The sequence below is a fragment of the Rhinolophus sinicus genome, chromosome 16 (assembly GCF_057876585.1).
Source record: "Rhinolophus sinicus isolate RSI-liver-muscle chromosome 16, RSI-T2T, whole genome shotgun sequence".
NCBI lineage: Eukaryota > Metazoa > Chordata > Mammalia > Chiroptera > Rhinolophidae > Rhinolophus > Rhinolophus sinicus.
In genome coordinates, this window is record NC_142516.1 from 187,161,416 (window position 1) to 187,189,408 (window position 27,993).

General features: G+C 39.4%; 1 protein-coding gene across 2 annotated transcripts; it reads right to left on the reverse strand.

Annotated features, from left to right (window-relative positions):
- NUFIP1 (nuclear FMR1 interacting protein 1) lies at positions 1-27,944 on the reverse strand. 2 transcript variants are annotated; one of them, XM_088793026.1, is made up of 10 exons: positions 27,518-27,944; positions 25,168-25,250; positions 24,243-24,341; positions 23,274-23,336; positions 22,538-22,614; positions 15,881-15,973; positions 12,979-13,172; positions 7,514-7,660; positions 1,653-1,885; positions 1-307 (listed from the first exon to the last, which is right to left on the reverse strand). In XM_088793026.1, exons 1-10 carry the CDS (start codon positions 27,903-27,905, stop codon positions 191-193), a joined length of 1,494 nt encoding a protein of 497 aa, XP_088649152.1. In that variant the 5' UTR covers positions 27,906-27,944; the 3' UTR covers positions 1-190. The 2 variants fall into 2 exon arrangements, with proteins under 2 accessions (XP_088649152.1, XP_019612518.3); XM_019756959.3 differs by having other exon boundaries at positions 7,544-7,660; positions 27,518-27,943.
- Between the last annotated feature and the right edge of the window lie 49 nt (positions 27,945-27,993).

A 27,993-nucleotide genomic window follows, 5' to 3' on the forward strand; every position in this document is an offset into this window, starting at 1 on the left:
TAACGTCTTAAAAATCAGTTATGTATTTATTTGCATCAATTCAAAGAAAAGACTTGAAAATCCAACACAGAATTACAATTAATTACGAGACTTACAATTTAATTACGAATCCAGTTTTAGAAAGTTCCCGCCCTAACTTGAGGATGGCACTGTTACGCGCTTCAGTTATGAGAGCTGAAACATCACACACCTAAACATTTTCAGTTTTCACAGAGTCAGTGTTAAGTCCAAAAAAGTCTTTTTTGATGATGTACCGAACACACTGCAAAATCACATTTCTCTCATGGCGAATGTCTGGAGCTAAAAGCTATAAAACAATAAAAAAAGAGATCAGCGAGTATATGAAACATATCCAGGAAACACCATTTACAATACTGTGTACACGCCTTCCTCATGTAAAGAACACAGAACAATAAAGATGTGTATCATATTTACTAATTGTTTTGCTAAAAAACGATGCAAGAGCATTCCTTTTAATGTACACCAAGACTATCTAGGTTTTAAAACTGCACAAATGTTAACATTTGGGGTCCTCTCTAGGTGTATCTAACAAGGGACAAGAAAAATAGGTTTAAAAGTTTGCAATTCTTTAATCTAAAAAATTACGTCAAAGAGATCCTACAGAACCCAAATCTGTAAACAGTGTAGAAACTGATAAATAGATACAATAAATATAGTAATAGAACTAACAGATCAAAATCCCACCATTCCTGTACTTTTATCCCTTCCCATTGTTGTGCTTATTGTAACTAAAATAAAGCTAAAAAAAAATCCCTGGTATTCAGAGTAAGTATATAACCAAGGAATCGTATGTGATTCACCAAAAAACATAAAGTGACCACTCAATTTATCTTCGATGTCATTAATGGAGTTCGGAAACATCACAGAGGAACTTTCAGAGGAAAAATAATTTGATCTATCACTTATAAGGTAAATATTTTAAAAATGCCATTTACCATATACAATACTGAAATTTCTAAAACAGAGTCCATTTCAGATCCGTGTTTATGAGAAGCAACTATGTCTCCACGTAACCCTGAGTGCAGCCACAGAACACTTGAGCTACAGCATAAGCACTTATGTGACAAGGCGAAACCAAACAGACTTTTCACAGAATGTCAACAGTTTTACAACTCCACTATGAAATCTGGACTACTTCTATCACTGGTAGACATGAAAGCCTTGGATCTTTGAACAGCCTCGTGTCCATTACTTAGAATCAAAAGATGCATTGCTTTCGTTTTATAAATTGAAGAAAGATAACAGATTTTTTTAGCATACCGCACTGAGAATAAAGCCAATAATGCACAAAACAAACACATAAAAACCCTTCTCTCCCTTCAGCCTGCTCTTATGTTTAGCTGTGCTTTCAAAGAAAACTTTAAAAGTGTCAGTATACCTCAATGCACATTTCATTACCAGTTAAAACTAGATTTTTATTTTAAGCAGTTTTCGATATTGTAATTATTCCCTATTTACTAAACACAAGCCATATGTGAAATGCAGCTCCAGAATTAAGACACACAGATGAGTCTTCTAGAAGCATGTCTCCAGAAACCTTAAAAAACACACATGCATGCGCAGACAAACCCAGTGGCTCTACCATCCTGATGTGAGCAACAAAGATCAGAATGTAAAGAAAAATCACTTACCATTTCCAGGAGATATGGATGGTGTGTTCTTGGTTCAAATAACGTATGATAGTTGTGATAATCTTTTTTCCTCTTAGGGTTTGTCTTTTTAAAACTTTTCTTCTGGCTGTCATACTTGGCTTCTGAGAAATTTCTAGCAGTCTCTTTAACATCTTGACTTGGTCTCTTAGGAGTATCGCTATGAAAAAGCTGGTCTTCTGCCAAAATGTCTGCTTCAGTCTTAATGGGAACTTCTAATTGTGATAAAAAACAAACACAAAAATTTAAAAACAAAAAACAGGGAAGCCTTCCAAAAACAACCCAAAATACCATAATAATCCCTCCCGTTCCCCCAGACATAATACTGGCTACTTATTGATTGAAACTAGGCATTTACAATGTATTATAGTATTTTTTGAAATTGGGAGCTGTAACTGCCAAGACTTAAGGAGATTACCACAAAGAGCTACAGAAAGAGATCCTGATGATGGAAATAATACCAGATGGAAACTTGGATGTACAGAAATGAAGAATGGAAAGTGCCAGAAACCGTCAATATGTGGATAAATACAAAGACATTTTTTTCTCATTTGAAAAATCTTTTAAAGATAGTAACTATTTAGAGCAAAAATAATAAAAATGTTTGTGGGGTTTATAACATCAGTAGAAATAAAATCTATGATAATAGCACAAAGGAAAGGAAGAGGAAAACGTTAAGTATATTGTTATAAATTCTTGAATTATATGTGAAGTGGTATAATATTGTTTGAAAGAATACTGTGATAAGTTAAGGTTGCATACTATAAACTCTAGACCAACTTCCCTAAAATAAAACAAAGAGGTACAACTAATAAACCAACATCTGCATTGCCCTAAAAATACAGGATTATTCCAAAGGCAAGCATAGAAGGAAAACAGAACAAAAAACAGATGAGACAAAAAGAAACAAACCGTGGTATCAATAATTACAATATATGTAAATAGTTTTAATATCCCACTCAAAAGGCTCGGTTGAGATTAGACTGGAGGGGGGAGGGAAGACCAACTACACAATGTCTACAAAAAAATACCTTAAATTGTAGGTAGTCCTTGCTTTGTACAACTTGAACTGAGACTAATACTCAGTTACCAAGGAACAGTGCACAGCAAGGACCGCCCATATAAAGTCACAGGTTAAAAGTAAAAAGACGGCAGAAGATACCATGCATACACCAATCATATGAAAACTGGAATGGCCAGCGACAAAGAGGGGCAGCTCATAATTGTAAAAAATCAATTTACCAAGAAGACAACATAGTAACAGCTAACAACAGAGTGTCTATACACACGCAGCAAAAGCTCACAAAACTGAAAGGAAAAATAGATGAATCCATTATTAAGGTTGGAGACTTGAACACTCTGCTCTCAGTAACTGAAGAACAATTAGAAAATGAGCAGGGATATGTAAGACCTGAGTACCACTAACAATCAACTCAAACTGACAAACAACAGCCAGTTCACATGAACATTCACCTTGTGTTGGGCTATAAAACAAGTCTCAATAAACTGAAAAAAATAAAAGTATACAGAGGATATTCTCTGACGATAAAAAAATTAAAGTAAAATCAATTAACAGAAAACTATCCAGAAAAATCTCCAAACATTTGGAAACTAAACACACTTCTAAATAAACCACAAGTTAAAGAACAAATCACAAGAGAAATTAGAAAATATTTTGAAATAAAGATAAAAACATAATGTGTCAAATTAGTGGGATACAGCTAAAGCAATTCATGAAGGCAAATTTGTAGCTTTGACTATTCATATTAGAAATGAAGAAAATTTTAAACTCAATTATCTAAGCATCCACTGTAATGAGGTACACAGTGAGGAGGAATGAAAGAGTGAAAAATCAATAAATTAGAATAGGCAATAGAGAAAAATCAACAAAGCCAGAAGTTGGTTCCTTGAAAAAATTATAAAATTAATAAATACCTAGCAAGACTGATTAAGAAAAAAGGAAAAAATACCAATTAATAATATGAGGAATCAGAGACGGGATATCACTGTAGATCATATAGATATCACAAGAAAATATTATGAATAACTTTGTGCCAGTGAGTTAGACAACGTAGATGAAACAATATTTCTTTTGAAAAACACAACTTACTAGAAATGACTCAAGAAAAAGTAAAAAATCTGAATAGCCTATACCAACTAAGGAAATTTAAATTCATAATGTAAAATTCTCCCCAAAAGAAAATGCCAGATACAGATGGCTTCACTAGTGAATTGTACAAACAAGAAAAAAATGCTAGCAATTTTACACAAACCCTTAAAAAAGAGGTGAAGAAAACAGATCCCAATTTATACCAAATCCAGACAAAGCCAATCCAAGAAAAGAAAACCCAGACCAATAACCCTCATGAACATGGATGCAAAAATCTTTAAGGTAATATACCATAACCAAATAGATTTTATCCCGAAACTATAAGGTTGGTTTGACATTTGAAAATCAATCAGTGTACAAGGTGTGATAAACAAAAATATGTTGCTTAAATTTTTAAAAACTTCATTACAGTAAAAGACACTGCCATTAATCCCCCTCAAAATACTCCCCCTCGCTTTGAACACACTTACCCCATTGTTCTTGCCACTGTCTGAAGCAGTTCTGGAAGTCCTCTTTCATGAGTGTCTTTAGTTGCGCTGTTGTGGCTGCTTCGATGTCCTGAATCATTTTGACTTTGGGGAACAGCCAGAAGTCTCACGGTGCCAGATCCCGTGAATAAGGTGGATGAGGACACACTGTAATGTTTTTATTTGACAGAAATTCCCATACCAGAAGCGATGTGTGACATGGAGCGTTGTCATGATGTAGGATGATTTATGGCACACTTTAAAACACACCTTCTCTCAACCATAGCTCACACCCAACTGACTGCACCAAACAAGCTGAAACTTGTCACACACAGTTACTAAGGTTCGATGCACCATTTCCCATATTGAAGATCCCTGCCTTTCCTCTGGATGGCACTCGGCAGCAGCATTCATTGTATTTTGTGATCCCAACGGGAGGCTCCATGTCACACGTCACTTCTAGTATAAGGCAATTTCTGTCAAATAAAAACATTACGGTGTGTCCTCATGCACCTTGTTCACCAGATCTGGCACCGTGAGACTTCTGGCTCTTCCCCCAAATCAAAATGACCATGAAAGGTAAAGGTTTTGAATCAATTCAGGACCTCGAGGCAGCCAAGACAGCACAACTAAAGACACTCACGAAAGAGAACTTCCAGAACTGCTTCATAAAGTGGTGACAGCGATGGGATAAGCGTGTTTGAAGTGAGGAGTGTTTTGAGGAGGATTTATGACAATGTATCTTTTACTGTAATAATTTTTTTTTAATTTAAACACTCACTGTATTTGTTGATCACACCTCGTACACCCACTGAGTTTTTCAAATCTAAATCACTCTTTTTGGTCTGTGGCCTTTTGAACGAGTTTTCGATTTGGAGGTCCCGTCACAGCCAAATCAGTTTGAAAAAACAACAGTTTTAGAGAATTGTAAAACTGTGCTTAACTTCTAATATGGCAAAAACAAAACCAAAAAACCAACATGCAAAACCCAGGACAGATATCAAACTAACCCATTTGAAAATGCTAATCACTGAAATTTTCTTTTCTATGTGTATCTTAATGATTCTGATGGTCCCAGAACCAAACACAGCCTCTTCTTTTGCTTCAGTCTTTCTTGAAGGACACTTTCCTTGTTTAAAACTCTTTCTGGAAAAGCACTACTCATGTTTAAGATCCTCTATTTTCTGATACACTTTTCTGTTAATCCCTAAGCTCAGAAAGATCTTAACTATGAAGATACATACAACTGTTAATGTTGGTGAGAATCAGACTGCTTCTCTCCATTTAGAATCCACTTAAATAAGCAGCCTTCTAAATACTATTTCATAATTCAGACAAGGCCACTTCATTTCCTTGGTTTATTTATTCCGAAGTCCCTGTGTCAATATCCTGTTCTACAGACCAAAATTAACACTGAAAGCTAGAAATGTGCTAGTGACCTGGATGGCTTAATAAAGCTGAATTCAAACTACATAAAATAATTCACAAGGTTTAAGAACGTGAAGCAGGGGCTTTTCCTTAAGGCAGGGCATTTTTGACAATTAGTCAGGCATTTTTGACAATTAGTCAAAATGAATTCACACCAAATCCAACACATCTTTTAACAGATAATGTCCTCTGTTATCGCTAAGAAAAGGCTATGCAGGAAGACAGTAAACGCCACCTAGAGGAAGACGACAGTGGAAGGCAATAGAGTTGGCTTTTTCAGACTCTTAGGTCCCTAAACCTAGGCTTTCCATCAGCTCATCCACGTACTAGCTTTGCAAACTTATCCTCTCTAAGCTTAAGGTTCTATGAAATGAAGGGGTGGGTCCTCAAAGATCCCTTCCAGTTTCCTTTCTTCCTTCTCCGTAAAAAATGGTGGCAGCCTCAAAATGAAGACATGAGTATAAAAGTACTAAATGTTTTATCTTAAGAGAGAAGAAAGCATTCATACAACTTGTTTTTGTGGGATTCAGTAATCTCGTAATAGCTTTCTTTGCTATCACCTGTCATAAATACAACTGATAAGCAGGAAAGGTAATATGTGTTTAAAGAATAACTCCATCTTCATATCAGTGCACTGGAAACAAGAGTAAAGAAATAAATACTGTTTTTCTTAAAATTAAAAAAAAAAAAAAAACACACGAAAAAACAAGAGGAGACAACCATCTGTTAAGGAATACTCTGATAAAGCCAAAGTAGTTTCCATTTCAAGATTCAAGTAGCTTTTAACCAGCTATCATAGTAAGAAATAGCCCATAAAAAAAGAAGAAAACATTCCTACGTTACAGACAGATCTAAACATTATATTTCTTATTAAAACCCAACTCTTCTTTCTTTACCATCTTCCAACTGCACAAACACGCTCTCCAGCCTAGTCGACATTAGAAGTGCTGACATCATTGTCCAAACGCAGTGAAACCTTCCCTTTATTCCACTTATTCACCTTCAGAGCCTACATTCCAGTCACTAGGACCGCTCCTGCCGGGGTTACTCATGTTGGCCTGAGATTCACATCCATGAACTCTCTCAGGGCTGGTGAAGCCTAAAGAAAATGGCCCTGCAGCCAGATTTGCCCAAGAGCAGGACACAGGCTCAGTCACGACACATGCCTGATTACCATATAAACACCGGGCTCAGGGCTGCCAGCCACACTCCAACAGCTCAGCGGCCTCCTCATTTACCGGGTGGCCCTAACAGAGATGCTGGAGATTAAGCTGGCTCATCATCATCTTTAAAGGTAAGACGCGTCTCACAGAGACTCTTGAAAGGATTCCATTGTTTCCAAACTTTAAAGCACATGCAGTAATGCAACCCCAAGTAGAGGGCCGCTGTGCTCCCCAAATGACATCATTTATGTAAATGTGCTCTGTATTTAGAGCAAGGCCCTCAATACACTTAAGGAATTCTATCATTCCCTCTGTCATAAAGGACCTCCTCCCACCTGCAAAAGCTGCTATGCATGTTAAGACAAGGGTTGTGGAAAGCAGAGAGAAGAGAATAACTTTCTTTGCTGTATCTTTTAGAGTTTTCTTCAATTCCATTAGTCAATATTCTCTCTTCTTCCCATTCTTTCACTGTATCATTTGCCTTTTTCTCCCAGAATAGCAATACATTCCCCGTTTCTCCAGCTTTCCTTTACTGCATGTTTACTTTAATTCCAAAGTCAAATGAAAAAGGAATTTGAAGATCGAATAAAGAATGTGCAGGACACATGTTTCCTCTGATACACACAAGGAATGGATGCTACTGATACGTCAAAGGCAAAAAGCAGCAAAACAAACCCAAGCATAAGACCCGAGGCTGTGGCTGACCTTCCGGCTCGCTCTCTGACCCTGAGAGACTGCCGTAGCTGCTCATCAGTGAGCACAGGGCGGGCGTGACTTCCTTGGGTATGACAGTGCTTTGGGGTTTCTCCTCTTTATCAGACTCTGAAAAAGAAAAGCAAAGAACTAAGAGTAAATCAGGATACTCAAAACATCTACCAGTCCCCCACTCCCTCACGTGTTAGTGAAAAGAGAGTACTTTCTGATCATTTCCTAATTCTTCCCCAAGAACGAAATCCAGGAGGCCTGAAAATTTTCTCCTTGGTTTAAACCTTCATGGTCAGAGCTGCTCGCCCCAAAGAGAAGACACAGGAAGCTACTATCACAGCTCAGTTACGTACCGCGCTCCACAGGTTATGGAATTGGGCCTTCTTTAGATTCATTTAATTACAGTCTTTGCTATTACTTTGTTTGCTTTATTTATGGTATTCATTAATCTCATTAATTTTCACTCGGTGATCCCAATCCATTATTTCACTGGCTTAGGATCACTGACTGGAAATTAGATTCAGGAATAAAATATACACATATCCACCTTTTCTGTTGTTTTAAAGCTGGTTTTCAGGACAGAAAGAATATTTAAGCCATTCTATAGATAAAGGCTGAGTCAAAGAGCTTTGATGAAATTAATCTGCCCATAGTCTTCTTATTTAGAACTTCTACGAACTTAAGCAAACCAGCCAAGCACACGAGAGCCTGACGTGTTTGATCAGAGCCTCGCGAGCCTACTTGTAGCCCCACAGCACCACCTAATATGTTTCTTTTTGGCAGCTCTAAAAATGTCTTAAATCTAAACAACCAATAAAAATAAAGCCTGACTAAAGAATGAAGACAGTAAATAACTCATCTACGTAATGAACCAACTCCACCCACAACCTTCATGATATGTTTCAAGACAGCACTTAAGGTGGGCTAAGTCGGTCTAGGGGAAACGGGGTCCACTTTTACATGAACGTGGGGCCACCACCTTCCGCTGGTTGCAGTTAAATCCTCTCTCCTGCCCATGCACACTGCCCAGCGCCACACCTCCAAAAACTGCTCCTTGTCAATTTTAAGCTAACTCATCACCTTTTCTCCTGGATTAATAAAGGGAAAGGAACATACGTAGTATGTATGTGTACATACAATTAGTGGATTAAACAGTAATCTGCAACAATATTCGTACAGAGACTGCTCATCCAATTGTTTGAATGAGGATAGGCCTTCCAAGGCCCAAAGAGTACAATACAGTGTTCTGCAAAAGCACAAGCTCATTTCATCCTTATTAGGTATCATCACTTTCACTATTAATTACAGGCAACGAAACTCAAATTCAGAGAATCTGAGAAACTTTCCCTTCAGGTAACAAAACTATACAACAACTGGGTCAAAGTTAAGTCCTGGTTATGTGACTCCGGATCCCAATTTTTACCTAGTGGGCTAGAATATCTCCCACAGATATAAAGTCCTCTTCTTATAATGAAGCCAGCCTCCCAAGATGTGCTTTGATCAGTAATAATGCTAATGAATGTCTTCTTCCAGCTAGTGCTCCATTTCTCTGTTCCGTTTTACAGCAAAATTCCAAACAACAATTCCATGTAAGTCAGCAGGGAAATCACCAGCGCCCGAAACTGCAGCTGCCCGACGCACTCCCGAGTGTCCCCCAACCTGTCCATCAGGCCCCCACACGAGTGAGACTTTCTCTGCAGGTTCACCTGCTTCCTCTGTGTTGCCAAATCTAGAGGTCATTTCTTGGTTCTCATCTTATTTAACTTAGTGACAACATTCAACAGTAATCATGTTTTACTTTTAAAAACATTTTCTTCACGTGGCTTCCAGAACCCCTTCTCTTGGCTCCCCTTTCCTAGTCTCCCTACTGAATTCTCCTCATTGACCAACTTCCAGAATTCTCGAGTGTCCCTGGTTCCAATCCTCAGCGTGCTTTTCTCTTTATGCCTCCTTCTATGATCTCCTTTTACCTCAAATCTTAAAATCAAGGTGCCAGTGAATCATAAATGTATACCTCCAGCCTTCACGTTCCCGCTAAACTCCAGAATAATCTAACTGCCCATTCAACATCACTACTCAGAGGTCAAAGGGCAGCTCAAAGGTTAGTAACAGGTCCAACAGCAATACTACAGCTGGCCTGTCGTCATTCCAACAATGGGATGAACAGTCTCCGTACTAATACTGCTGGCGATTTCTGTTTGATCCTGTTAATTCGATCTCTACTCCAAACATGCCCTCCAGCAGACTCCATCTCAGTAAATACCAGCTCTTCCTCCTCCCCGGTGAGGCCAAAATCTAGCAATCATCCTTGCCTCTTCTTTCTCTCAAACGCCATCTCCAATCAATCAACAAGCGCTGTCAGCTCTTTTGAAAATATACCCACAATCATACCTTTCCCATTATTTCCACTACTACAGCCCCAGTCTAAGTCACCATTTCTTGCCTGGACAACTCTAACAGCCTCCGAAAAGATGTCCCCGATCCACCCTGCCCACTGCCCCCTATTCTATTCTATTCTCTTCCTAAACACATAAACGTAACCACATCACGCGCTCCCCTTCAGAAGCCACATCCCTTCCTGGCCTCTAAGGCCCCACCTGACCTGGCCTTCACTTATCTCTTACCTAAAATACTACCACTTCCTTCCCCGCTTATTCACACCCATCTTGCTGTTCCCTGAACACATCTGAAGTGTGCTCTCACGCTGGGCTGTCTGCACCTGCTGCTTTTTCTGCTTGGAGAGCTATCCCCTCGGTAGCAGCTCCTAACTTCATTCAGGTTTCATAACGTCACCTTGTCAGAGATGCCTTCACTGGTCATATAAATTATCCTTTTCTCCAACCACCGTTCTCTATCCTTTTACTTCGCTTTGCTCATCTTCACCTCGTTTACATCAACCCACATTTATTTACTATAACCACCTCCCACCAGAACATAAGCTACAGGAGAGAAAGGGTTTGGCTTTCAGAGCCCAGAACAGGTCATAAGTGCTCAACAAATATCTGAAGAACAAACTGCTGCATGAATATAGGCAAGTTCAAATCCCATGTTAACATCTTACAGAACCATAGTACATTTACCACATATTAACACTGGTATACTACTACCTAAACTACACACTGGATTGTAATTGTACCACTTTTTCCACAAATGTCCTTTTTCCATTCCAGAACACAACCCAGCATATCACATTGCATTCTGTCATCATGACTCCTCCTCTGTGTCTTCTCCAATCTGGGACAATTCCTCAGTATTTCTTTGTCTTTCATGAACTTGACATTTTTTGAAGACTACCGGTCAGTTACTGTAGAAAATCGCTCAGCGTGGGTCTGTCTGGTGTTTTCTGACGGTTAAACTAAGATCATTCATTTTAAGCAGCGCCTTCCCATCATGTCAGAGGGCCCGTGATATTGACATGACTCATGACTAGTAATGTAACCTTGATCGCTGGATGGTCTCCCTGGCTTCTCCACATAACATTACTATTTTTCTCTTTCATTATTCTATTTCTTGAAATGAGTCACTAAGTCCAGCCAACATTCAAGGAGATAGGAATTAAACTCTACCTCTTAGAGTAAGGAATATTAATGAATTTTGGAGATATGCTCATTAATATTTGAGGGAGATATTTTGAGGTTATATAAATACCGTTTTACCTTAAAGTGTTACCACTAATTTTACCATTCATCAGTGGCTCTTTCCTGAAACAATTATTATATGGTGTTCTAATGGCGACTTTCCATTTCCTTCATCTCTTCTAGAATTAACTGAAACTCTTCTATATGAAAGATTTGTGCTTCCTGCCCCATATTTATTTCTATCAGTATGGACTCATGGATATTTATTTTATTCTTTGGATTATAATCTATTATTATATATTTTGTGGCTCCAATTGTTCCAACTTTGGATATTGGGAGCACATGCCAGTTGGTCCCTGTGTCCTTCTTACATGCCCACATCCTGTCGTTTCTGAGCCGTTTCTTACTGCCGGGCACTAGATGAGATGCTCTGGGCTTACACTGTATGCTCCCTATCCCAACACCAGTCATTTCTCCAAAAAGCCCCGGTTCCTTTAACTGGAGAATGGCAGTAACACTTTGAAAAGGGGTACTGTCCTTTTGGCTTGATCAAAACATCCTCCGTAGTGATTTTTCATCTCAAAAGAAAGACTGTTCCCAAAGTCCCTCGGATCTACTAGCAGTTCTAACATTTTTAGCAGCTATCCCAGAAAGACTACGCCGAAGGCACCTATATTGGCCGACAAAATAATACTCCACAAACTTCTCTCACTTTTTCATAAAAACAGCCAAAACACCTCTCTAAACTAAAAATAGCATAAACATAGTAGCAATGAAGATGATAAAATCAAAATTTTAAATGACTATAAAATACCAGCTTAAATAATTTCTCTTACTGTTAAAACACCAGTGACACTTTCCTTCGGGTAAATTTCACCTCTCATACATACATATCATGTTCCCACTAACCAAAAAACGAATACAATTATCTAAAAATTATCACCAGACTATCAGTTTCTGGAAGGCAGGGAGAGATTCCTCTGAACTATAGTGCTGGGGAAGCCAAATGGAGAAACTGAGCAAATCCTTATTGAAATGAAAACAGAAAAAAAATAAAAATCACCCTTTGAACATCTTGCCCAACTCTAAGCACTCGTAAAAGCTTTACACCTGGCTTCTTTCTACAACTTAATTCTTCACTAATAACACTCCTTTGCAGAAGAGGACGCACGTGCAATTAGATGAAGCTTCCCGATTCTACCGGGAGGAAAGGTGGTCAAAATATCTACATGTATGTTTTCATTTTTCAGAAGGGGAAATGGAGCCTCAGAGGCTGAATGATATCCGTATGGGACAGCAGCATTTGGCCCTTTAATTTTTCAACTGATCAGCAAGAGTAAACTTGCCCCGTAAGTTCTAGAGGGAATTCACGGATCAACTATAAACACATAGAAATACAGTCTATGCTCTGAGGAGGAACAGTATTACTCAGACACAGTGAATTAGTACTATTTGCCCAAAGAGACTGTGTTCATGCTCAGCGGCATAAGTAACACTGGCCCCCGTTGGGATTACTATTTTATAGGTGGGGAAAACACTCACGTAATTGGGCAAATTTGAATCTACAGCATCAATACATTCAGATCAATCTGAAGAGTATTTTCAAGATTACATCATACTATGGAAATTACCCATCATATATTATCTTTCTTCCACATCCTGCCTGGCTCATGCACCCATCCCCAAGATTCAGAAAAGATGTCCTTAAACAATGTTTTCGACAATGTTTTGTTTTTCAAAATAAAAACAAAAACATCATTCCACATTTTTACATGTTTGCCATGAAAGTCTCCACAAACAACGCTGTGAAGAAGCAACTTCAGCATCATTGTCTGTACTGCTTTCCTGTTTACTCACCAGAATCTGTGTTCACCAAAACACCCAGAGGGTCTGCATTTGCTGCATGGGGACCTTCAGGTTTCAAATCACACAAGCCATTGCGTGATGCAATGGCCTCTCTCTGTCCAGCACGGTCATTTTTCCATTTGCGATGTCTGCCAGGACTTCTGATCCTTGCCATCTGTGAATGTCTGGACATCCCCTTCATCTTGCTAGAGTCAAAAAAAAGAAAAAAAAAAAAAAGAAAAGGCAACTCTTAATCTAAAAGGCACTCATCTTTCAAGAAAAATCTGAAAAAGACTACTGAATGCATAAGAAACCTAGCTGTCAATCAATTACTTGTAGCCTAGTGCATTAAAGAGACCAGAATAAAATAAATTCAATGGCTTCCAAAGACAGAGAACTCTATGGAAGAACTTTAAAATAACATAGCATAATATACCAAATTTTATCGATTCCAAGGAGGAATACATTTCCTCTCATATTTTAACCCCTCTGAACCTGGGCTATGCTGTATAATCAACAGCAGGGGGATTTAACTGGCAGCATTCTTTCATTCCTATTGCACAGAAGTCTTCCTTAGACTTTATAAAGTACATTAACTCTTGTCTACTCATTTTTAAGGAGACTTAAAAGTTTCTGAAGCATTTACAAACACGCTGCCTTGTTTGACCTTCAAGACAACTCTTTGAAATTGATTAGACAGGTGCTATTCACTTTAAGGAGATAAACTTAAAGATACAGACTAGGCACAATTTCACAGCTAGCTCAAACCAAGTGCCCGCTCAATCACCACAATTACACCTCTTAGAAGGAAAACAAATACTTATGTGAGCACAATCTAATGTACACTGTGTGTAGGAAAAAAGGCCACTAAGAAAAGGTTTATTATATACATTCTCAGTAGACAATATAAGGTATCCTTTGGTGAGGCTGAGTTTTCACAAAGATACACGTGTTTATCCTAATTTGTCACTTATTGATTGGGTAAAATTCATTTTTCAGTAGTCATGGAGGCTGCAGTTAGGAGTATAGAAATTAGAAATCTGGGCTCAAATCCCAATCTTGCCACTTAGTTGTGTCTTTTGGACAATAGTAATATCCCTGAGTTTACTGCCTCATCTGTAGAATGGGAAGCACAGAGACAGAGAGACTATAAAGTGCTTTGCATGTAGAACAAGGTAACACATTGGGCCCTGAATGAATGATAGTTATTATCATACCATTTTCTAAATAATTTGCTAACCCAACATATTTAGTTAACATCTCTGCAAAACAGAGGTTCCCTTTAGAGTCACCACAATCTTTACAGAGCCTCATTCCAAAATATCACATAATATACTCCAAATTTTGCAGAAAACCATGGACCAATTTCCAGTGTCCACCCAGAGATGCTAGGCTGATACCTCAATAAAGGTAAAACACACAGAGTTTCTGCCTGTGGCCCAATCACCACGAAGACAATGAGGAGACGCCACTCTCCTTAGGCGCCCACTCAGACGCTCTCCCTGAGCCCACTCAGATATGCCGCCTGCATCTGCGCACAGCTGGCTTCCAAATGATTATCATCAAGGTAATCACTAATGAGTAATGACTTAGGCTAATCCGTAACTGCTGAGATCAATCGTTGAAAACGTGGTATAATTAGTATGTATTTGAATCCCACCCACCTTTGAGGGAGTAGTTCTGTTACACCACTGTTTGATAATCATTTAAAAGTAAAGTTTATTTAATCAACACTTAAAAATAGTTACACAGAGTATAATGTAAATAAAAATGCAGATGCACTTGAAGTGAAGAGATTAGGAATGTCATGACTAAAAAGCTAATAGAGAAGAAAACAGAATATTAAAATTATTTAATTAATCCAAAAGAGGGCAAGAAAGAAACTTAAAAAAAAAAAAAGGACAATAGTAGACCGAAACCAACTATATTAGTAATAACATTAAATGTAAATAAACTAAATCCTAGCTAAAAAATAAAGATTTTCAGCCTGGATTATTAAAAAAATAAGATCAAACTATGTATTCTACAAAGACACTTTAAATATACAGACACAAAAGTTTAAAAGGAAAAGGCTGAAAACGCTACCCTTCCCCCACTGCACTACACCACCTTTGTCGTAAGTCAGGTGACTGTTTATCAGTAGATGTGTCTGTGGCACTGCCAACACTACAATCGCCATCACTCTAACTTTCTTAGCTGTTCTAGAACTTTTGCATTTTCATATTTAAAGCTTTTCAATTTTAAAGCTTATCAGTACCACCCTCCTCCACCATCCTACAACAACAACAAAAAACCCTTCTCAAAAAAAAAATCCAGGGGCCGGCCCAGTGGCTCACGCAGTTGGAGTTCCGTGCTCCTAACTCCGAAGGCTGCCAGTTTGATTCCCACATGGGCCAGTGGGCTCTCAACCACAAGGTTGCCAGTTCAACTTCTCGAGTCCTCCAAGGGATGGTGGGCAGCGCCCCCTGCAACTAAGATTGAACACGGCACCTTGACCTGAGCTGCCACTGAGCTCTGAGATGGCTCGGTTGGAGCGCGTCCTCTCAACCACAAGGTTGTCAGTTCAACTCCCGCAAGGGATGGTGGGCTGTGCCCCATGCAACTAGCAACGGCAACTGGACCTAGAGCTGAGCTGCGCCCTCCACAACTAAGACTGAAAGGACAACAACTTGACTTGGAAAAAAAGGCCTGGAAGTACACACTGTTCCCCAATAAAATCCTGTTCCTCTGCCCCAATAAAAAGAAAAAAAAAAGAAAGAAAAAACAATTTTTTAAGTAAAAGAGTTACAAAAGCAAAGATTTCGAAATTAAGAGTGTAGAGATTTTAAGATTTCGGTGTATGCTCTTTTTATTATTTATAAGTATACTTGTTTAAAATAAGCAGTGAGAATGCAAACAATTCTAAGCAATTTACCCATACTGTGTCGTCGTCAATACCGCTCCTCTCTTTTCCTTTTCTTCCTTTAACTTTTTCTTCCTTTCAATATTGGCCAGAGTTGGGTAGTTTCTACAAAACGAAGTCAAAAAATTATAAAAGGGCCTCTAGAATACAACTTGAATTACACAATCAAGCAATTGCTGCATTTAGCAATTTTTGTTTAATGAACGATTAGTACCAGAAATCACTACAATTTATATAAACCTTTATACAAAATTTATGAAACCTTTAATTCCTTCTCGACCACCTGCTAGTCCACAAACTTTGCTACCAGTCTATGAGTACATAAGGAGCTTTACACCAGAATTTAAATCAAAAGTATTATATACTGTGCTCAAACTGATCTCAATCATCTATTTGGTGTGTGCTCATAAATACTGTAAGAAAAAAATGTAAGTCTATGCAATCACTTATGCAAATTGGTACTAGGTACATCCAAAGTCACCAAGATGAAGAAGAGACAGTTCTCAGAAAAGACTGTGTACCAGGAAGGGTAAGAAAAGCACATAAACAGCTTTGACAAAGGGCAAAATATAGTAAGTACCCCAAAGAATGTAAAGATTGGAGGGTGGGAAGGGAAGATCATACTGAACTGGAGAAATTCAGAAAGAAACATGAGAGAAATTGGTCGTAAGTGGTGTAGGCAGAAATCAGAAGGAAAAGCGTCAGTGCGCTAAGTACAGCAAACAATGCAGATAAATCATGGCCTCAGAAAGTGTGAGCAACCGAGGGAACGGCAAGTGCTTCCGTCTGTATGAAACACAGTTACAGGCAATGCACCCGAAAGGGAAGCAGAGGCCAAAATGTACCCTGAATGGAAGGTTACGAAGTTTATATTTAACTCAGCTGAGATGGCGAGCCACTGAAAGTTACCCCCAGGGAGAGATATGTACAAGGCAGTGACTACGACGAAATCCGACAGCAGTGTGCAAGATGAATTGCTCGGACAAAGCTTTCTTTGTTCCTTGGCACAGCTGTATGGCGATGCAGGCACCAAACTCTGGTGGTGAGAACAGATCTTAGAAGGAGAAAAAGCACAGAAGGAGGGGAACATAGCAGCTACCACTCATCTGGGCTGCTCATCAGAGTAAATTCTGAGAAACATCAACAAATCGTGTTCTGCCATTGTTTCTACCTCCTTCTTTTTTTAAAATCTGCATCACTGGCTTGAATAGCGCAGACGATATGAAGCCTATTGGTTGGCCACACTGGAAGAGAAGAATGGAAATGACATTGAGTAAGTGGTGAAGTAATCAGAAAAAAGGCAATGAATTTCAATGAGGACACTGAAAAGCAATCTAACCAGCCAAGAAAAATAAACTCCATAAATAAAAGATGATGAATACACAAGCCATAAATAAACATTAAAAGGAAAAGATCAAGGTCAGAAGGAGATAAAAATCTGACAGCCAGTCAGCACCACATGACTACACTTTTGGAAAGCAAACATAATCTAAGGTTATATGAAATGGACTCTGGCCCACGTTCAAGTGTGAAACCTTCCTCTCACGATACTCAAAGTGGTCAGAAAACTCTCAGGGCACTGTGTTCAGTTTCGTATTTCTAAACTGAAAAGGAGGGCTGAGGAAAAATAAAACTTGGAAGGCATTCAGAAGAGACTCAAAGATGATTAACAGGATGAAAAATAAAACCTCTGACGAAAGATGAAAGGAACTGGAACTATTTGCAGCCCTTAGAAGAGAAGCGACAATAAACGATCTCACAGAGAGGATGGTAGCCAGCTCTTCTCAGTCTGAAGACAGACTATGAAGAAGCAGAAATGATGAGGAAAAAGGCGCTGACTTTCACAGGCCCCACAGCGTCTAGGCATGTCACGCACAGCCACTCAACACCCTTCGCATCTCTGAGATTCGCTCATTCTTACTACTTGTGTTTCTGCAACATTTTTCTCCTGTGTATTACAGGCCCTTATGATGTCAGGCCATGTGCTAAACAAGATTTGGTACCAGGGTGCCTCATGCACGCAAGTAGATGCTACGTAAGTGCTTCTCAATGGTAAAGAACGGAAACGTGTTACAGCAAGTAGATTTTAGGTGAGGTGTAAAAGAATTCCTTAAAACAGACATCAAGAAAGTTGAGGAAACTCCTTTGGTGGAAGTCTTAAAACAACTCACTTTCTCTGGCAGATTAAAGTATCACTTTCCTAAAGGTAAGGAATCTTTCAATATCCCTTGCAAAGCTGTAAGATTCTATTTTGCTCAAATTAATAAAACCCTCTCCCCAAATTTATACCATTTTTATCTATGCAGAACCTAAAGAATAAAAACTAAGGAAAACAAGGGTATTAGAAAGCAAATTATCACAAAACAGGGATACCCGAAATACAAGACCGAGTTATACACAACAACAGAAAACCCCTCCAGCAATGTAATAATGAGATACTGGAATAAGGAAAAGTCTGGAACTTTGATAAAGGACACAGATCGAGTTCCTAAAGTACACTGGAAAGAACAAATCCAAAGATGCTGGAAAAAATCACAACTGTCTTACGCTGCACAATTACATACAGATAAACCTTAGCCCAGTCAGCTCCTATTAGAGAATGGATGTTACGAGGTTAAAAAGACTGCGACAAGTGCTGTGCTCATGGTGGCCTTCTCCGTTTTTATCTGCTAAAACCCCCCTTCTCCCTGTGCTTCCGTCTTTCCCCAATACCCCGAGCGGCACTGGCCTTGAAACCACATTCCCCTTTCCTTCTCTCTCTCCCCTCTTCTTTTCATTCCTCTTGCCTATGCCTAAGCCTCCAGTGACAACCCTTAAGCACTAGAGTCAATAAATGGGCAAAACCATGCCAACCATGATCTTAGCACATATCATCCTGGTTACTTTATACTCTAACTCTTGCCCTAATCCCCAAATTACCACCCACTTACTGACGTCTCCCCTAAGCCTGTTCTCCATAAAAACCTTCCCTCTATTCTCACTGAACCACACCTGCTTCAACGTAAGCCACACTACTGTATTTTTATTTCAAAGTCTCCCGGAACTTCAAAAGGATGGCGCATTCTTTAGGAGCAGACCCCCTCTGTTGGAATTCTGAAAGAACTGGGGACACAATTTCAAAGGCTTTCCGCAGAGCCGCAGGAACTGCTGAAATAAACACCACAGAACTGCTCCACCTGCTGGGCTCCCATCGGCTGGAAAACACGGCTCGAGGTTTCTAAAATTGAGGTTTAGAAGCAAACCTCTACCACTCGCTTTCCCTAATGTCAAATCATACAGCATTTGTACCTCATAGGTCAAGAATTAAGAATCTTTTCTTTTTTTGTTTTTGGTGGGATTTTTTTTTTTTTTTTTTTTTTGCAGGTTATTAGTGGAAAGCCTTAAAGTTTTAAAATAAATACAGTGGGCACCTTGGAGTTTGGCTAATCTGAAAAATATAAAGATGAAGGAATAAAGGCAAAAATGTACTTTCTTTAAAGAAGCAACACACCAAACAAAACTTTAGCATTTTCTTCCAGCTCTAAAATTCTTACTCCATGAAAAATCTTTTACAAGATTTCCTAACATACCAATCCCAAAGTCTATCTTTCCTGCATGTCAAAAAATACAGTGGCTTCCTCAGAAAAAAATGTAGCTTCCACAAGAAAGATAAAATTCAAGACAATTCTGCCACGAAGATGTGAAATTTACTTTTTAGGAGTTTAAACAACATTGTTAAAAAATTGAAAACAGAAATTTACAAAGTCAATGTATCTTCATAATAGGTTTTTAAAAAACTGTTAGTGGCAAGAATGTGAGTGTATTTTTGAGAAATCTACCAAATATACCAAAAGAAATGTTTATTAATACTTTTTATTAATAAAGGACACTTAGAGAAATGTCTGAATATGTTAAAGAGCGAGAACTAGAGAAACAAGATGTGGAAAAACATCAGATGGATTCAGCGAGCACCAAAGATAATTTCAGAACATCACAGCTACAAAACAACTTCATGCAAAACTGTCATCCTCGCTCCCCTGAAGCATTTCATAATCTCACCGCTCTGTAACCTCACTTACGCATGCCATCCATTTTATCCCATCTTCTTCCAAGGTCCTCTGTCCACTGTCACAATCATACCTTCAGTCTACATTCTAGAACCTGCAGCTAGACTCTCTCCCCTCTGGCCCCACCTATCCCACACAAAACGAATCACCAAAAGCATATTAAACACTTGGTCCTCTTTGTAATCCTGTTCAGAAGGCTAGAGCTGCTTCTAAATATCACTTAGAGTGTTGAACTTCAGCTGTCAGTAAAGGTGGCCACGCAACCTACTTCTAGCCAATGAGAACTCCATGGCAGTGTCCGGGTTGGAGCTAAAGCAAAGCTATTGTTTCCCTCATGAGAAGGGGCAAACTTGGCTATGTGTGCCTTTTGCGCTGTTCTCTTCTTCCTGCCTAGAATGTGGGCTTAATATTAGGATATGCGGGAACCTTCTGGTGGACACGTCGGTGAAAACCACCTGCTACGGAGCAACAGGCGAAACCTGTGCCGAATGGTGCTGCTGAGCAGCAAGACTAGCCCCGGACTTTTCCTACTTGGGAAAAATCCACCCCTCCATGCTAAGCCGCAGCTGTGAGGTTGCTGTTCCATTTCCTGGAGCACAATCTTAACGGATGCAAGCACCACTGTATTCTAGCCGTCCTCTTTAACCTGAATGCTTTCCATGCCTAACTGGGCACATCTTGATTTAAACACTCACCTCCTAAAAGGTTTGGCAGTTTCTTAGAGACTAGGTAAACATATGCTTCTCACATGACCAACCAATCCCACTCCCAGGTATTTACCCAAGTCAAATGGAAACCCAAGTTCTAAGCAAAGCCTGTGTATCAATGTTAATGAAGGCTTTATTCGTAATCACCAAATACTGGAAATATCCCAAAGGTCTCTCAAGTTGGAAATGGATAATAAACAAGCTGTGGGACATCCTCGCAACGGACCAGAATAAAAGCAACAGAAAGGAGCAAACTACTGCTCCATGAGACAACATGAACGAAGCTCAAACACACTGTGCTAAGTGAAAAGGTCAGACTCAAAAGCTACAGACTGTATGACTCCACTTATACAATGCTCTGCAAAGGTATGAATGCAGAACAGAAAACAGACCAGCGGCTGCCAGGGACTGAAGGCGGGGGGAAAAGCTGACACTGAGGGCATGAGGGAAAGTTGGGGTGGGAGGGTGCCAGAGCACTCTTCTGTATCTTGACGGTGGTGGTGATTACACAACTATTAGGTTGGTGCAAAAGTAATTGCGGTTTTTGCAATTGTTTTTAACCTTTTAAACCACAATTACTTTTGCTCCAACCTAATACATACATTTGTCAGAACTGAGCATTCAAAGGGGTAAATTTCACCATATGTATAACATGCCCTGAAATGAACAGAAAGGCGCGCGCAGGCACTACACCTCCTACACGTCTGGCAAAGCAAACTGATGGCCCTGCCTTGCAAAGATCCCAAGTGCCCCCTGACCAGACACTGTTATTCCTAATGGGTAAATTTACTGCTTCAGTTGACTGCAGTCTCGTGGCCTCATCACATATATTTATCCTACATTTCATATTACAGTGAGAGTCTTAAAAGGCAAGAGTCTACTCCCATGTGTTTTCAGTGACCTCCAGCACACAGAATAAAATCTTTGCCTCTTCATATACTGAATGTTTACCTGTAATTTTCAAGCTGAACTATTGTCAAAAAGTTACTTAAAGATACCATATCACCTGCATTAACATAAATTCAAAAGTTGCTGAGATTTCTCACTAACATTAGAAAATCAAACTAATCTTCTACCAGGGACTTCAGATAAACACATGCTAAGCTAGTTGGTATCTTCAAATTCCTAAGACTCTAGCCAGTGGAATTTCTTCCTTTAAAGCACACATTGCACAAAACCACAGTGGGCAGAGTTCACATTCATATGGGGAAAGCTACTTTAGAAAACACTGCATTCAACACAATCAACTGGGTTTGTTTCAGTGAATTCTGTCCAATGTAGTGAGAAGTTCATACTCAAATCCACAGCAGTTTAAGTAGTTATTAGTTACATTACTAATTTACAACCACAATTATTAATCAGATGAACATATTTGTGCCCAATTTCTTTAAATACAACAAAAGTATAGTTCAAAACTTGAGTCTCAGCAAGATTTCTCCAACCACTTACTTTTACGTACTAAAATACAATTACACCCATAATAAACGTATTTCCCAGCTCCATTTATATACAGCAACATTCAGAAGCACCCCTTACAACTATGGCACCATGGGGTAGAAACAGCGACGTAAAAGACGGTTCTTACATTCGTAAAGCCTGTGAGTTAATTGTTTTAAAAGACACATATGCAAAGAAGTTCATCAACACGACCATAATAAGACACATCTATGCTAAAGAGGCAGAGGAGATACCAGGTACCACATTCAAAGAAGGGCAAGACATTCCTTTAGGCAGATGGAGGAAACATCCCCGAAGTGGCAGGATTTCAGCAGAGCTAAAGCAATGGGAAGAATTTCAAAGATGGAGAAGGTACGATTTTCTAGAAGCTGCAGCTGGAGCAAAGTCATTATTTTGAAGTACTCAGCCTTGCCACAGTAAAGGAAAGTTATTTCACTAGTTCTAAACTCTTTACTCACTTCCTTCTTTCTTCCCTCCATCTTGCGATCTCCTCGGGAGTGTCTAACTTGATCTTCTTCATACCAGGAGCATGCATCTAGGGGGAAAAAGCCTGCTGCACATCAGGAAGCATATTTATGCTTTTGACTGCATCTCAAGTCCTACCGGGGATAATGGAGACTCTGCACCCAACAGTAAAGTTACTAGCAAAGATCATTTTAAAAATAAGTAAGCAGGTTTAATCCATCCTTACGACCTTTCCTGTAAAGGAGCAAGAATAATTTCCTGAGTATTAAGATTAGTGTTATTAATAAGAAAAAGAGTAACAATTTTGGTTACAAAGTAAATATATCACCCATTTCTCAACTGACATTAAATACCCACAAGAATGATCTAACAACCAAAATTGAGGGAGGTAGCTAAAGAAATAATGAATACCTGAAACAATCTGAAGCTACACGGTGTAGAAAAACAATCATAGAATTTGGAGTTAAGAGACTCAAGTGCAAGAATCAGTGTTGAGGCCCTGGGCAAATCATTACTTTATCTGTTAAATAAGGCCAATATGTATCTACTTTACACAGTGGTTTGTGAGAATAAAATTGAATAGATGTAAAAATGCTTTATAAAGTACAAAGTACTGCATGAATGCTACTTCTTATTAGGCTATATAAATGCAGAGCTGTGAAGATAACAGATCAATGAAAAAAAAGAGCATGTGTCAAAAAAAAAAAAAAAAACCCCACAAGAACTTACATTTCTCCAATGGAACTGGACAATCTTCTCATGTGCACTAAAAGAGCAATCCACTTCAGGACACTGTAAAAGATTTTAAAAAAAGACTATTCAATGTTTTCTATATTAAACATACCCTATTACTACATAAACAGACACATTCTGGTCCCATTCATTATATGATCATCCTATGTATGTGCTGTTAGCAGTGCATAGTTATGTTACTAGCAAAACAAAGATCACTCCAAAACAGAGTTGCATTAAAAAGAAATGACAAACTCAGTACATACCGTGTCCCCCTGAAAATAAGACCTAACCAGAAAATAAGCCCTAGCATGCTTTTCAGGATGGCGTCCCCTGAACATAAGCCCTAATGTCTTTTGGAGCAAACCTCAATATAAGACCTGGTTTTCTTTTCGGGGAAACACAGTCGTACAATAATACGTATCAGTGACTTCACTTGAATGCATGACATCAGCAATGTTGTGAAGTATTTATTCCTGGAGTTGAGGGGCATTCCTACAAACTAAGAACCTTTTCCAAACTAAGAACTTTCTTTTAACTTTTTTACTTCTCAAATATTCTAAATAAAAAAAACGTTTTTAAGCACTTAATAAGGTCCAGTGCATCCCTGGAGTGTGATGGGCCGGGCACATTACACAGTGCGGTCAAATGGCCAAGGGCGGCCTTGAAGAGAAGGGAACTCACAAGGTGCCCAGAGCACCTGCAGGGGAGACCAGCCCGCTGAGAAAGCAGAGGCGTCCCCCACACACTAACAGCTGCCAGGCCTCCTTCTTTGCTGACATCTTACCTCTTCCTGAAGTGCTGGGCTCCCCACCCTCCAACTGCAAATCCCAGGGTCACTGTCCCAATTTGTCACGTCATCGAACATTTCTATGAACTATAAACTTTTAAGGAAAAGAAGCTCAGAATTTCTACCAAATCTACCCATTTTGCTAAATAAATTTCAAAACAACCAACAAAACCTACTTTTGTATGTTCAGACATGTGTTTCTCATACTTTTCTTGATTTTTAAAACCACGATCACAGGTATCACAAAAATAGTGAAAAACTGGTTCTTTTCTTTTCTGCAAACAAAAATGAAGAGGCTTTAGGTTTTTGGTGAAATATCTTTAATCAATAATAAAAATATAACTATCCTTCTAGTAATACATATTTTGATTTTTCACATTACCCTTATATGTGGGAGAAACTCCTGAAGACATTTCTAATGAAGGGACAATTCTGTTTCTTTTATTTTTAGCAAACATATTAGGAAGAGCCAAGCACAACAAAAAATTTTAAATCTGAGTAGAGCTAACATAAACAGTGAGTAGATTGCAAAGTGGTAATCTAATTAGGACTTAGAGCATAGGTCAAGATGACCTAAAAATAAATATTCAGTGTAAAAACAGCATTTCACCTCTTAGGAAAAACAACTATATATAAATATATACTATATACACATGCATACACCACAGAAGGAGAAAAAAGAATAATTTAGGTAGAGATTAATTATTTTTTATTGCCAATTTGCTAGTTTTATGCCTAAACATAAAACAAAAGGATTATTACAATGATAAACCACATAGGAAATGGTCTTCAGTTATTTAATGTTGATATAAGGTTTAATAACATTTATTCATCTGTAATCATAATCCTGAATTACATTTACTCAATACTACACTGAAATGGATTCAATGTTTTCACTTTCTATAATTTCTCCATTTATTTCTCAAAAAGATTTTGCCTGAAATGTTTACTTACAGTTAAGATCCTTAAAGATCCTACTATAGCAAGGCTCCACTGCATCAGTAATGGAGACAAAACACTGAGAGTTATGACAGCAACACAAGACAGGAAAGAGCAAGATAGGGACCAAAGTGGTCTGTTTAAGAACATCTTCAAAAATACCTTTTTCTTCTGTTTTCTACTGGGAGGGCTGTTGAAGTCAGTGAACTTTGCATCATAGTTTCGTGGCAGATAAGAATGTTTAACTGAAAACAAAAAGAGATCCATAAATATTCACAACAATACAATTATTTAAAATTTTATTTGCTGTAGCATGTCACAAGTACTTGAGTAGGAAGAGTGGTAAACTACCTCCTCTAGGAAGAATAGCAGTTTGAACAAATTAACAAAGATTAAGACTGGTCTACCAAATAAATATTTTTCAACTTAATGCACAGTGGTAAGACTAAGTGTCCACAAATGCATTAGCGTCTAAGTAATGGACAAGCTAAACCGATAAAATTCCTTGTGGTTATTTCAAACATTAGAAATGTAAACAGTAAAACCTCTAGTAATACAGGTCTTTGACCATCAATTTTAACCAGGAAAACAGAACCTTGTGAAATACATTTTCCCTCAGATTCTTTTCTTATTGCCATGACCCAACTCTGAAACCCTGACCTTTCATCTAGATTATTGGGACGGCCTCCCAAATTGCCTTCCAGCTCCTAAGTCCTTTCTTCCAACAGACCCTGCACACTGACACCACAAAAATAATCCTCCAATTGTCACAACCCTGCTGAAAGTCTGCAAATGACTTCCTAGAGCCCTTCATGAGATCCCGGTTTATTTTATCACCCTTCTCCCACACCGTCCCCCTACGCTGCTTCAGTCACCCCGGAACACTGCAATCTTCAGGACTCACCTTGTGCTGACACCTCTTTGTTTCCACCTAAAAAGTATCTCTGACTAAATATCTCCCAAAACACTTCTTCCAAATCCTTTTCCCAACTGTGCCACTCTCTGAAATCACCATCTATATGGCTCCATCACCAGTCACACTGTACTGTGATTTATACAGAGGGTACCAAAAAAATGTATACACATTTTAAGAAAAGAAAAGAACTGTATTAAAACTGTAATACAATGAATGGTGGTAGCATTCATTTGACTAACGCCATCGTTTGCGTGAAGATCATACTATACATCGCTACGCAATTCAACTTCAAAAAGTAATATATAGATAACATCTATTAAAATGTGTATACATTTTTTTGGCACCCCCGGTATTTATGAACCCATCTCACCTGACTTAGGACTGCTTTAGGCACACTCATATTCCCAGCATTTGGTGCACAGTAAACACTGGTTTGGGTTCAATTTAATGTAAATTGAATCATATGCGGAGTTAGAGAATGGTTTTACGGAAACAATCTCATGGCTTTCAATATGATCTATATACTGATGACACCCACGTCTACAGCTCCAGCCACAAATCTCCCCTGAAAGTACAAACTACTGGCCAACTGCCTATTTAATATGTCTACTTGACACACACATATTCCAAACTCAGCTCCTGATCTTCTGTCCAAATCTGCTCCACCCACATCCTCCCTCCCACTTGTTTGGCAAAAAACTTGAAAATTATTCTTGTCTCCCCTTTACCTCACTCCCATCTCCAATCCTCCAGCAAATCGTTTTGGTCCAACCCTACCTCCAAAATACGTCTAGAATCCAACTACTTCTCATATCCACCCTGGTCCAGGGCCCTGATACCTCTCACCTGGGGAACTGCAATTGACTTCCTAACTGGTCTCCCTTCCACTCAATTCCCATCAGTAGTCACATTAACTTTTCCTTTTAAAATATAAATCAGATCATGTCACTCCCCTGCACTACACATATCACAACAAGAAAAACCAAAGTCCCATCATCTACAAGGCCCTAACAGGTCTGCCCTCTTCCCCGATTTTCTCCAGTTCTAACCCGGGCTCAGTCCCCTCTCGCCACACCGGCTTCCACTCTGATCTGCAGCTCCTGCCTCTAGGCCTTTGCAGCTGCAGTTTCTTCGGCCTGTATCCCCGTCCCCCAGACGTACCACCATCTCGTCTCTCCCCTCCCTGAAGTCCCTGCTCAAATGTCACCTTCCTTATGGCTAACACTGACATTTAAACCTGCACTACCTATCCTTCTTCGCTTTGTCTCCTCCACAGCACTCACTGCCGTCTGACACACACTGCTTCATCTTGTCTGTCTTCCTACACCAGAGATTATGCTCCATACAGACAAGGATTTTCGTATGTTTCGTTCACTACTACATTCCCAGTTCCCGATACATCGTGGAACTCAACAAATAACTGCTAAACTGAATCAACAGGCGACGAAAACTCCTGTCGGGCAAATTGTGAGACATTAATGACCAGACTCCCACAGTGCAACGCAGAATGAGAAGTGCAAAGGGGGGGGAGGAGAAATGGGAGAGAAAAGGGGAGAAGAAAGGTAAGGGGGTGTATAGAGAGGAGTAAGCGCCTACCCGGCGTGTTGTGGGGCTTCTGATGCCAAGGAAAACTACCAGGAGACTGTCTCCAGTACCATGATGTCGACGCCTGGAAATTCCAGGAAGGCTGGCCGTTGATTTGAGGCTGAGAATCAAGGCGGGACTGGGGGTCGAAGTGGGGCTGCGCCCCGGGAAGAACCTGGGCGTGCAGGCGGGTGTCCACGAGGAGCTGCGCCTCGGAGGCTGGCTCTGACCCTGCTGCGGGAGGCGACGACGACGGCGGCGGTGGTGGCGGCAACATTGCCCAGAGCATCCAATTGTCCCGCAGGGGCGCAGTGTCGCTGAGAAGCCCCAACGTGGGGGTCAGCTCGGGGGCTGCACACCAGCCCGGGGAAGTCACGAAACCACCAGCCGGCTCAGCCATGCCCGCCGCCCGGAAGGGAATCCAGCGTGCGGATGGGGAACACGATTTATGCGTCACTTCCGTTGTGGCGAAGTACACGTCTCAGCCA

Excerpts from the sequence above, each read along its gene's own strand:
- NUFIP1 (XM_088793026.1), bottom strand. The coding sequence starts at position 27,905 with ATGGCTGAGCCGGCTGGTGGTTTCGTGACTTCCCCGGGCTGGTGTGCA. Across the intron at positions 24,342-25,167 it reads GTAGAAAACAGAAGAAAAAG|AAAAGAAAAGAACCAGTTTT; the intron begins GTATTTTTGAAG and ends TTTTGTTTGCAG. Across the intron at positions 1,886-7,513 it reads GCCTCGGGTCTTATGCTTGG|AAGTTCCCATTAAGACTGAA; the intron begins GTTTGTTTTGCT and ends TATCACAATTAG.